The sequence below is a fragment of the Medicago truncatula genome, chromosome 1 (assembly GCF_003473485.1).
Source record: "Medicago truncatula cultivar Jemalong A17 chromosome 1, MtrunA17r5.0-ANR, whole genome shotgun sequence".
Taxonomy (NCBI): Eukaryota; Viridiplantae; Streptophyta; class Magnoliopsida; order Fabales; family Fabaceae; genus Medicago; species Medicago truncatula.
Genome location: NC_053042.1, coordinates 20,487,949 through 20,500,962, shown reverse-complemented (window position 1 = coordinate 20,500,962; position 13,014 = coordinate 20,487,949). Strand labels below are relative to the sequence as shown.

General features: G+C 35.0%; 1 protein-coding gene across 1 annotated transcript; it reads left to right on the top strand.

Moving 5' to 3' along the window:
* The first annotated feature begins 4,948 nt into the window (after positions 1-4,948).
* LOC25483283 (probable methyltransferase PMT6) lies at positions 4,949-12,671 on the top strand. The gene is made up of 7 exons (XM_013611956.3): positions 4,949-5,445; positions 5,640-6,054; positions 8,731-9,020; positions 10,350-10,736; positions 11,499-11,745; positions 11,841-11,979; positions 12,266-12,671. The coding sequence occupies exons 1-7, from the start codon at positions 5,262-5,264 to the stop codon at positions 12,422-12,424; spliced, it is 1,821 nt and encodes a 606-aa protein (XP_013467410.1). The 5' UTR covers positions 4,949-5,261; the 3' UTR covers positions 12,425-12,671.
* The last annotated feature ends 343 nt before the right edge of the window (positions 12,672-13,014 follow it).

Genomic DNA, 13,014 nt, shown 5'->3' with positions numbered 1-13,014 from the left:
TAAAACTTCGGCAGTTAACTGCCGAGGGGCATTTGAGTAATTTACTCGTGTGGCACAGCCAAACAACATGTGGGAACAACAATTCTCATGTTTTTTAGAGGGAGGTTTTAACAATTGATTCCTTCTAGCCCCATCTAGAATTTAATACAGATGAAATCTACGTGTACCTACCATTTTTATTTTATTTTTTTACAAATTTTACCCCATTCTTTCAACCCAAAAGAGTTAGTTAAGAAAATAACCAATCGAAAACAAAAATTAATGGGTTAAATATGTTTTTGGTCCTGGACCGTCATAATATTCCTAAGGGTTTAAAAGCCCTCCAGCAAGACCAAATCCACATTATTCATCACTTCGCCTTGTTCCAAGCCTCGTGCTTGGGGGGCTGTGGACCGTCATAAATATTCCTAAGGGTTAAAAGCCCTCCAGAAGGGCTTAGGCGCCCTATAGAAGGGACTTTGGAGGTCTAGGCGCGTCCTCCTCAGGACGCCGCCCACCTCGGCTTCTAGAAACCTCTAGAAGTCGCCTTAAACCGCCTAAATAAGCCAAAAAGACTAAAAACCCTGCTTTCTTAGAGCTTAAGTCACGCAGGAAAAAGCCCATTAGCAGGCTATAAATAACCCCCTTGGGGTCATTCTAAAAAGATCCATTATTCAGTCTAAAAACCCCTAGATTAGAACCCTAATCTGCGATTCTTAACCCTAGAATCTTTACCGTACTTTTTCTGCAAGTACAGTTGGCGCCGACTGTGGGGAACGGTAAAACTAACCTAGACCACACTCACAAACCTAAAAAAAAACCTTCCCGGCGATCTCAAAAGAAAGTAGCCGGCGAAACCAAACCAGCTTTGGCGAACAATTCTGGCGAATACCAATCCAGCTTCGACGATCGATTTGTCCAATCACGAGGCTATTGATACTCCAGGAAGCTCGTGTATATGCCGAGGAAAATGCAGGTTTAACCTTGAGATCATGCTGCGTGTTAGATTGCTTCACCAATTAACATGGTTGCACTTGATTTATTGACTCCAGAATGAAACAATTATTTTTTGTTTGTTACGGCTGCGGTAATTTTGATTATTTTGTTCGTTCAATCTTGGCAAAAACTTTTGTTTAGAATTATCCATCATGATCAATTTTGTTTTCTTGCTTTCTCAATTTATTATCAAAGTAAACTAGAATTTTCTAAAAATCTATAAGCCTCTATTAATAGTTTTAATAAATTTCTCAATAATTGTTTGGTACTTGAGCAGCAGCCTTTGTCACTCTTTGTTTCCACTTGTTGGGTAAGTAATGCTAGGCAAGAATTAAGAAATTGTATATTTAAGAACTGACATAACGTAGTTAATTGGAAGAATATAGAAAATAGTAAATCTGTAAGTCATTCATGGCCACTGGAATTCAATAATAATATTATTTATTTATTATTTGTGATATTATGAGTTTCGACGATTGATTTGAAAGTAACTAACATGATTTGTTCGAGTATGTATGTAATATCTTTGTAAAGAGAATTTTACGAATTAACAAGAGGGGCAAGAACTTCAACGAACCAAGGGAACACTGCACAACCGTAACAACGTCACTCGAGACTCAGAGAGAAAAATATAACGTCCAGGTTTTATCTTTCCGATTTTTACGTGTAGGACAATTGTATATTGAGAACTGACTTATTCTTCGATAGCCTATTATATTTTTGTCTTTACTCGAATTGGCGAATAGATAGGATAATGGGCGAGTTAGTTCCAATTTCTTATTATGCAACAAATAAGAAAAATAGGTAGAAGAAATAAGGTGAGTATTTACACTTTTGATTTGAAGAATATATTTTGAGAAAATATACTATTTGATTTGAAGAAAATTTATCGTCGAATATATTTTGAGAAAATAATACTGTTTGATTTGAAGAAAATTTATGGTCAAATATATTTTGAGAAAATAATACTGTTTGATTTGAAGAAAATTTATCATGAAATATATTTTGAGAAAATATACTGTTTAGATTTGAAGAAAATTTATTATCAAATACGAGCTAAATAAAAGAAGACAAAGAATAGTTAGTTTTGGTGAAGTATGATTGCATATGATTAAAGGACTCGTTTATTTATGATACTGATTACTTTGGAAGTTTGGAGAAATTGTTATATTTCAGATAAATCAAGGTTGGGATATTAACAAGCTCGCCAAGGGCTAGATGAATAAAAGAAGAGAACTCGCCAATCAACACGCCATGATTAAACGAGCATGGAAGCAATAGTCCCGCCATGGAAAACATAAAAATGAAACGCGGAGTTATATTCTAAAAAAACCTTTTCGACCTTTGAGATTTGTTTTGCAGGTTTTTTATAAAAGGAAGTATCAAAGCCAGTACGACCTTCTTAAAGGCGACTGAGACTCAAAGGATTCAAAGCCAGTACGACCTTCTTAAAGGCGACTGAGACTCAAAGGATACAAAGACAGTACGACCTTCTTAAAGGCGACTGAGACTCAAAGCCAATACGACCTTCTTAAAGGCGACTGAGATTCAAAGCCAGTACGACCTTCTTAAAGGCGACTGAGACTCAAAGGATTCAAAGCCAGTACGACCTTCTTAAAGGCGACTGAGACTCAAAGCCAGTACGACCTTCTTAAAGGCGACTGAGACTCGAAGCCAGTACGACCTTCTTAAAGGCGACTGAGATTCAAAGCCAGTACGACCTTCTTAAAGGCGACTGAGACTCAAAGGATTCAAAGCCAGTACGACCTTCTTAAAGGCGACTGAGATTCAAAGCTAGTACGACCTTCTTAAAGGCTACCAAGATTCCAAGCAACATGTCCGGCCTTTTTAAAGGCGACTGATTAGTACGACCTTCTTAAAAGCTACTGATATTCAAACAACAAGTCCGACCTTTTTAAAGGCGATTGATATTTAAACATCAACAGAGCGCCTATGAAAGTTTTAAAACTTTATAAAGAGCTCTAATTCGGCAAATCCGTGAAAGGGAGAAAAGAAGATAATTCATAAAAAGAAGCCAACGAACGTTTATGGTATGAACAAATCACCCATAAAGATTAAACTTCATCAACCCTTATAAGTTAAGGACGCCCAATCGAGGAACAAACGATAGTCTTCTCATAAACAGAACCATCCCGCCCAAACGTATTAAAGTGTCCCGACCGCATAAAAAATCAAAAGCACCACGCCTTGTACCAAGCCTCGTGCATTGGGGGGCTGTGGACCGTCATAATATTCCTAAGGGTTTAAAAGCCCTCCAGCAGGACCAAATCCACATTATTCATCACTTCGCCTTGTTCCAAGCCTCGTGCTTGGGGGGCTGTGGACCGTCATAATATTCCTAAGGGTTTAAAAGCCCTCCAGCAGGACCAAATCCACATTATTCATCACTTCGCCTTGTTCCAAGCCTCGTGCTTGGGGGGCTGTGGACCGTCATAAATATTCCTAAGGGTTAAAAGCCCTCCAGAAGGGCTTAGGCACCCTATAGAAGGGACTTTGGAGGTCTAGGCGCGTCCTCCTCAGGACGCCGCCCACCTCGGCTTCTAGAAACCTCTAGAAGTCGCCTTAAACCGCCTAAATAAGCCAAAAAGACTAAAAACCCTGCTTTCTTAGAGCTTAAGTCACGCAGGAAAAAGCCCATTAGCAGGCTATAAATAACCCCCTTGGGGTCATTCTAAAAGGATCCATTATTCAGTCTAAAAACCCCTAGATTAGAACCCTAATCTGCGATTCTTAACCCTAGAATCTTTACCGTACTTTTTCTGCAAGTACAGGTCCCTATAAATATACAAACTTTTCGTTTTAGTCCCTCTAAAATTTTCCTTCAACTTTTAGTCTCTATAAAATTTTCAATCATTACTTTTGGTCCCTATTTTTAAGTTAATTTTAATATTTTTTAATGAAATTGTGCATAAATGTGTAGAATATTGTAAAAATATTTCCTAAAAAAAATTAGAAATTTTAACAAAACATAAATTTAATATGAATTTTTAACCATAAAAAATATAAAAATTCATATTAAATTCATGTTTTGTTAAAAAATTCTAAATTTTTTTTAGAGATATTCTTATAATATTATGAATTTTTCTGTAAAATTTCATTCAAAAATATGAATTCTACATATGAGTTTACTTTAAAGGAGGGACCAAAAGTGAAAATGGAAAATTTTTTAGGGACTAAAAGTTGAAGGAAAATTTTAGAGGGACTAAAACGAAAAGTTGATATATTTATAGAGACAAAAAACATATTTAATTATAGAAGAAATAGATTATGAGTTCTATCACTAGGTGGGTCATACCATTATTAATTATATTTTATTTTTTTTCAAAATTTTATGTGTTTATCTCTCCAAATGGAATGGAAGAAATAGAGAAAGACATAAATGAAGAGGTTCTTAGTTTACTCACGCAGCTCTTTCTCTCTCTTATTCATCACTATGGTCATGATAGGATAGAGACAATATATGATATAAAGTTGGATAGAAATAAGATATGATAAACATTAATCCTATCATGTGTTTGATGCGCCCATGATAACAAACATGATATTATTATAAAGGATATTAAGTAAATGAAAAAATTGCTCTCATAATTAATTAAATATTATAAAAATGGCATGTTATAATTATTAATAGAAAATACATGCTATTATTATTTTAAAAATATAAATATTTTAAAAATTGCAAAATATCAAGATAATTAATAAGGCATGATCTTCTAATCTCTTATTAGGATAATTTCTAACCCATTAAATACTCAGGATAACAATTATAAAGGAAAGTCAGTATACGATAGAAAAATGGTTTATTTTATCTTATCTCTTTGATGCATCAAACATGATATTTAAGCACAATATAATTAATGTATCATATTGTCTCTCTATCCTAACCATCAAACGGCCACAGAGTGAAATTCTACCACATTATTTTCTTTAATAATGAGAAATTATTTTTTTAGCACACCTTTCAAGAATTTAAACTGAGGCGTTCAACGAATTTTTTGTAGAGAGAGGTCTTCATCAATTGATTTATCGAGGTCTTCGATTGATTTATCATAAATCATCAATCTGGAATTTGTATCTTCCACACCAATCGTCTTCAGTTCCGATTGAACGATAATGATATAAAAGGAAAGGAAATATGAGCGATCTGAAAAACGAGGTTGCTCACTCAGCTTGAACCTCTTCTTCTCTTTCTCTCATTCATCAATCATTACCCATGCTACACTGATTCATCATCTTACAACCCAGTTGAGTGAACTCGAATAACAATGGGAGGCTTTGCTACTATTGGTTCTGCATTTGATTCTAAATCTGGCCAAATCATAATGGCTTCTTTACTTCTCATGATTGTTTCCTTTTATCTCGGTACTCTTTTTGGTAACAATACTCCTCTTTACATCTCTCACCTTCCCTCTCCTTCTTCATTCAACAACAACACTCCCTCTTCTAACGGTAATTACCCAATTTCATATCAATTTCATTTAATATCTATGAAGCACCGACACGACACCAAAGCATATAATTACCTACACTGAGTTATGTGATTTTCTCAAATTATTAGCGGTGTTAGTGTGTTCGTGTCTGGTGTCCGTGTTCGTCCTTCAAATATGCTACTTTCTAACTCACTCATATGCAAATTTTTACAGGAACTTCCCGATTTAGTAACAAAGTTGCTCTCACTTACCGCAAAACTCCCTTGGCAATTCCTGACACTGGGGTAGATATATGTCCCTTGAGGTTTAATGAGTATATCCCTTGTCACGATGTTTCTTACATTGCAACATTGATGTCTCATCTTGATGTTTCTAGAAAACAAGAACTGGAGAGACACTGTCCTCCACTCGAAAACCGTTTGTTTTGTTTGGTTCCGCCGCCTAAGGATTATAAAATACCTATCAGATGGCCTCTTAGTAGGGATTATGTTTGGAGGAGTAATGTGAATCATACACATCTTGCTGATGTCAAAGGAGGCCAAAATTGGGTCCATCCAAAGGATCATCTATGGTGGTTTCCTGGTGGTGGTACTCATTTCAAGAATGGGGCATCTGAGTACATACAGAGGTACCTACCTATACTTCTTTGGATGATTGAAACTAATATGATTGATTACAATTTTTTTTTATTTTTTTTATTTTTTTATTTTTTTTTGCGTTGGATGTGTTGTAAGACTAGACATGATATGATTTGTAATGACAACATTAGAAAGAGAGAGTTCGGGCAACACCTAAAGAAGAAAAGAGAGTGGAAACCAGACTTAAGTGGTTTGAGCATGTATAGAGAAAACTTGTAGATTTTGTAGTAAGGAGGGGAGTCAGGTCACTAGAGGCAGAGGTAGACCTAGAAAAACTTTAAGAGACATTGTTAGAAAAGATTTAGAGATTAACGAGTTGGATTCAAATATGGTTTATAATAGAATCTTATTGCGTAGTTTGATCCATGTACCTGACCCCACTTAGTGGGATAAGGCTTGGTCGTTGCTGTATGAATTCTTGCGTAAGACTAGACATGACAGGGTTAGAAATGACAAAATTAAAGAGAGAGTTGTGGTAGCACCTATAGTAAAAAAGATGGGGGAAACCAAGTTTAGGTGATTTGGGCATGTAGAGAGAAAACCTGTAGATTATGTAGTAAGGAGAGCAAATCAGATGGAGATAGCCAGATCAGTAAAGGTAGAGGTAGACTTAGAAAATTATAACTATAAGAGACACGATTAGAATTTTTTTAGAGATTAATGAGTTGGATTCAAATATGGTTTATGATTGAACATTATTGCGTAATTTTATCCATGTAGCCGACCCCACTTAGTGGGATAAGGCTTGATTGTTTGCTGCATGAATTCTTGTGCGAGACAAATATTTTGAAATCAGATTGAGTGTGGCTCAGTGTTGTCAAACATGGTGATACTATGGCGGAGTGCGGTGATGGAATTTTTTACAACCACCATAGCCAATATGAGAAAGATGGCACCACCATGGCATTTTGTGACATGTGAACATATGATCTATTTCAATTTGCTAAATATCAAAGTTAATCCCTTTTTAATACTGTAATGTGCGATGCCCAAAATATCTACCAGGAATTTCATATTTGAAGTAGATTCTTCTATAAATTAAGATTGAGATAACTATGTGAGAGAGCAGGTAAAGATGAGTAGAGTAATGCCAGATGTAAATTTTTATCTCTTTTTGAAAGTAATATATTTATACCCTGTGATTTGGGTCCACTGAGAATTCCTTATCTCGAGCTAGGTTCTTCTGCAAATAATTTGTGCATTTGTTTATTGAGCTTAGATTTTCTTCTTTTGCAATTACATGTTATGCTTTATTTCTTTGAAAAACTAAATAATCTTTTTACCCTGATGGTATTGAATTATTTGGAAATTATTTTTAGATAATATGTGACAAATTGACGGGTGTTGAATGGAAAATGACGTGACTGTCTGATTTTTAATTGTCTTTCAAAGGTGTAATCATATGGTCACCAAGCAAACTGCGACTCACCTGTTATTTTGTTTAAAACATTAGATGGGAGAAAAGACAATGAAAGGAGAAATATTGTTTGAAATTGAAATTAAGAGAAATTTTTGGTCTTCAATTCCTGTTCACCAAATAATTAAAAGTTTCAAGCTTTGAAGCTTTGAGAGTTACGAGGGGATGGCTTTGGAGGAAAGCTAGGGAAGGGAGGGTAAACACCCGTATATGGGGGAACTTAAAATAAAAACGCGAGGAGGACTTTGCCGGGTTTAAAAGAAACACCGAACTCTTTCCGTCCCCTCTTTCTCTTTCTGAAAAGTCTAAAACAAGGGGATAACTTATCTTAAATTATCTTTCCTCCTTCTCTCTTCTCACCTCCAGGCACCCATCCCAAACCAAGCCTTCATATCTTCTTTTCTTTCTATCTTCGTTTTCTCAATCTAAACCTAGTGCTAGCGCTCCGAGCCTGGAGGCCTGCCCTGACCCTGGTCAGTCTCCGGGACCTACTCACATAAACTTCTCTCGTTGTGAAATCCAAAAATAAAAAAAAACTAGTTATAAGAAGTTAAAGTAACTATGTGAAATCCAGAAGATAATTAGTCACGCTGACCAAAGAAACTTCTTTCCTTATGTTTCTGAATTCTGAGACATCTGTTTCGAGTACGATTTCCAATAAAAGAAAGTGTTATAAAAAAAATTATGTTACAACGCTGTAGTAAAGAGGTACGCGCACAATAGACTAAAATTCTTGGAGTCAATGGAACCACAAGGGTGTGTTTATTTTGAAAATGGTGCCTCAGGAGTCAACTTAATGAAGGAAAAGTTGTGGTTGGCACATTGGAATGAATCCCTTTTCTCTCTGGCTTACTTTTGGACTTATGGCCTTAATACAAAAATCATAGTAAAAAAATGAATGTTTGTAGATACTACCTATTTCAGGCCATTGCTTTGTTGCAATTTGTAGTTAGTTTGTGCTATTGAAACAGACTGAAACCAGATGCAGCTAACTGATATTTTTAAGGTTACATACACCGGTGAGAGAGAGAGAGGGGAGGGGAAGCTAATATTGAGTCTTGACATTTTAATATTACATAAATGGTCAATATCAGTTTCAACTTTACTTGAAAGTTTTAAGTAAAATCAATTTCCATCTTGCAATTATTTTGCTTTGGTGCTATGAAATAACTTGAGCATGGAATGTTTGTATGTTGTGTGAGTAGTGCAAGATACAACTGTTAGTCTTTTGATGGCTTTACAAATGCAGGATAGGAAATATGATTACAAATGAGACTGGTGATTTACGTTCTGCGGGCATAGTTCAAGTTCTGGATCTTGGCTGTGGTGTGGCCAGCTTTTCAGCGTATCTTCTTCCATTGGATATTCGAACTATGTCTTTTGCTCCCAAGGATGGTCATGAAAACCAGATTCAATTTGCATTAGAGCGAGGAATTGGTGCAATGATCTCTGCCATGTCCACAAAACAACTGCCATTTCCTTCAGGGTCATTTGAAATGATTCACTGTTCAAGATGCCGTATAGACTTCCATGAAAATGGTAATTGGCTTTCCTTATGATGTTTGTATATATTGGCTTTCCTTTCGAGAGGAGGGAAATTGAGTGGAGAGAAACTGAGAGGAAGTGTTGTTTACTTTTGTTTGATTGCAAATAATACAAGAAAGGAAAAATTGATGTGTGGTACCCACCTCTCGTCAAGTGGAGAGGTAACACCAATTTCAAGTAGACATCGACTCTTTCCAGCTATGCTAATCTAATTATCTATCCTCTGCTGTGGGATTCACTTGATTCTCCTTTTCCCTCATATTAAATGCACAGTATTCTATTTGCTTACCGTGTTTCTCCTATTTATATATGATACATCTTATCTAATTGACTAACTACAGACTAATCCTCATTACTCCCCCTATCTTTATCCTAACAGCTTGATGTTAAATGTGTCTGATTCAGTCCTTATATTTGAAAATCTTATTTATTGTTAATACATGCCTGATATAGCTAAACGAAGTACTTTTGTGTTAACAAATTGTGATATTTTCTAAACCAAAATGTTGGACAGCTTTCCATTTGTGTATCACTGCTGTGCTCTAAAGTTGTTTAATTATTTTCTGTTTTACCATAGTGAAATCTGTCCCTGACCATTTCTTGATGTTAATCTCCATCAATTTCTTTTATGCTACTGTTCTACCTTACAGCATTCATTTTTCTGATGAGCGATTAGTGACATTTTAACATCTCTTTACTTTAGTTTCTGCAAATTACTATTTTATGTTATTGTTCCCTTGTTCAAAAAGTATATTTTGTTATATGATACTTTGAAGAATTTGTGTATTTTTAAGGATAAAAGGAAATACCCTCCCTCCAACTATAGGTAATTTTACAAAAACATGTGTTTGTGAAGTTAACATGTATATGTATTGAGTTGAAGTAGTAGAGTTGTTAGATTTTGAACCATAAGAGATGTTTTTTTTAGAATTGAGCTTTGTTGAATGTATTTCTTGCAATTTGTCCTGTTTTTAGTAATTCACCTGTAAGGATATATCCATCAAGAGAAAATAAAAGAGAAAACAACAAAACAAGAAGTTATGGCATCATTGTTCTCATTGTAGTTTTGAATCGTATGAGGTTTTCTTTTTCCCTTATAGCTATCATCATCATCATCATTTTTGTTTTTATTGAATGACCTGGTACAATATGTTCCAAAGGCTGCTATAAACACTGATGGGTGAACCCTTGCCCTATTAGACCCATTTATTATTTCTGTTATAGATTCAATCTGACTATCTTATAGAATAGATGCAATTGTATATGTCAAAGCTATTATTGTTGGTGGGGTTGTTTGTTACTAATTTATTTTGTTATACGCAGATGGGATTTTGCTGAAGGAATTGGATCGTCTTCTTCGCTCAAATGGTTATTTTGTTTATTCAGCACCACCTGCTTACAGAAAAGATAAAGATTTTCCTGCCATTTGGGATAAGTTGGTGAACTTGACTACAGCAATGTGTTGGAGACTCATTGCTCGTAAAGTTCAGACTGCAATATGGATTAAAGAAAATAATCAGCCCTCCTGCCTTCTGCAGAATGCAGAACAAAAGCTTATAAATGTCTGTGATGTGGATGATGAGTCTAAACCTTCATGGAATATCCCACTTAAGAACTGTATACAAGTCAGAAGTGCTAATGCGGAATCTTACAAGCTACCCCCAAGTCACGAGCGCCTTTCAGTGTTTTCTGAAAAGTTGAACAAGATAGGTCTGCCCATTCTCTTTTGATTTACTGTGCGAGAAGTTAATGTCCATATTTTACATTTTTCTTATTCTTAAATTATTCATACCAATCTTGATGTGCACACTTACACCGTAGATATTTTGTATGCACATTATATAATTTTGTTGCAAATCTCAGATAGCATCATATATCATGCATGCTCTCAGAAATTTCATGAACCGTGATTCCAATGTTTATGCTATTGATGCATATGCTTTATTATCATCATAATGATTTTATATGGGCTATAGACGATATTTATCCCAAGGATTTAATCAAATGCACAATTGCACAATCTTCAGTATAGCAGATATTGATGCTATTTTAATGATAGTTTTTTTCAATTGTCAAAAGCTTCAAACAAGATCGGAACTCGAAACGTTTCTGACTTGCATAAATGATAATAAAAGGATAAAAGAAAAATACTTTTTTTTTTCTTGTTACTTTTCTGAATAAATTTCGGATATTATCATATAGGTAAATAGTTGAACACCTCCAATAATTGCCTATGATATATGTGTTTTCTTTTTAGTTCATTTACATACTGACATCAATATAGAAAGTCGCTATCTTGTTTGTTCCCTGTTTTTTAGTTGAGATTGGAAAGCATCAGTACATTTAAATCTAAAGAACAATATTGAATAGCTGTTCAACTGGAAATTATAAGATAAAATAAATATGAATGTGGTGCATACAGTAGTCCCTTTCAATCTAATGTGATGACCCTTCTAACCTTTTAAACAACAGGTATACATCGAGATGAATTTACATCAGATTCTATCTTCTGGCAAGATCAAACTCGTCATTATTGGAGACTGATGAATGTCAAGGAAACAGAAATACGCAACGTGATGGATATGAATGCCTTTTATGGTGGATTTGCCGTTGCATTGAACAACTTTCCTGTTTGGGTAATGAATGTAGTTCCTGCAAGCATGAAGAACACCTTGTCTGGAATTTATGACCGGGGTTTGATTGGAACTTTTCATGATTGGTAATATTTTGCAACTAATATCATAAATAGTAAATACAATGTTAACATGTGTATTATTAGTTGACTGCAGCTAATGTAGATAACTTTTACATCAGGTGTGAGCCATTTTCAAGTTATCCTCGTACATATGATCTTTTACATGCCAACTACCTCTTTTCCCAGTACACAAACCTAGGGCTAGGTTGTATATTAGAGGATATCATGCTGGAGATGGATCGTCTTGCACGGCCACTGGTAATTAATTACTTTTTTAAATGTTACCTTCATGGTTGTCTGCATGTATTATTGAAGTAGAAGTTCATGTGACTGAAATGAAAATAAGAATTTTGGTAAATTCTGATGTACCAAAATACATTGGTTTAATGAATCTAAAAAGTGAATTGACTCTTATAATAAGGAACGGATGTAGTACAAGTTTTGTCAAATAGCGGCTATAGCTACACTATAGTAGTGCAACATAGTGTTCATTTGTCTTCCTGTGAATATAATTGATTACTTAGAGCTCACTTATTATCTGCAGGGATTTTTTATCATTAGGGATGAGGAACATATTATATCAAGAATCAACGATTTAGCCCCAAAATTCCTTTGGGATGTAGAGTCACATTTGCTAGAGAACAAAGACAAGAAGATGGAAACTGTTTTAATTTGTAGAAAAAAGTTTTGGGCAATCCTCTAAGATGAAGCTTTTTTACACGTGAGAATTATTTTTAACCACACGGATAACTTGTAATGTTATAGTTCTTCTGTATCAGCTTTGTTCATTGTTAAATGATACATGTCTATGAGGCACTCAAACTGTACATCACTTTCAGTTTTGTAAGTAGGAATAGAAGTTTAATGTCCTTGCATGATTTAGTCTTTGTTTTACTTCGTAGTGCATACATATTCTGAAGATATAAATAAAAAATCATTTTAAGGCTTCACTTGTATCATGTCAATTACATATAAATTCATATTCCAGTTATAATATGCGGTAATATAAAAGTTGTTTTTCTTTTTGAGAGAGTAATATAAAAGTTAGAGTAACATCTTCAAACTCGATCACACCTCTCCATACACCAACAATTTGTGGGGAAGCTCTAACTATTAAGATTACACAAGACGCCTATGCGCGAGGTCTGGATGCGTGTAAGCACAATCTACGGGGCAGACTTGTGCTAAACAAGGGAGATAAGCCATATACATCCAAGGATATTATGGCGAGGCTTCATAAGCAATGGAAAACGTCCGGGAAATAGCATATATTCTCCCTGGGTCGGGGTTACA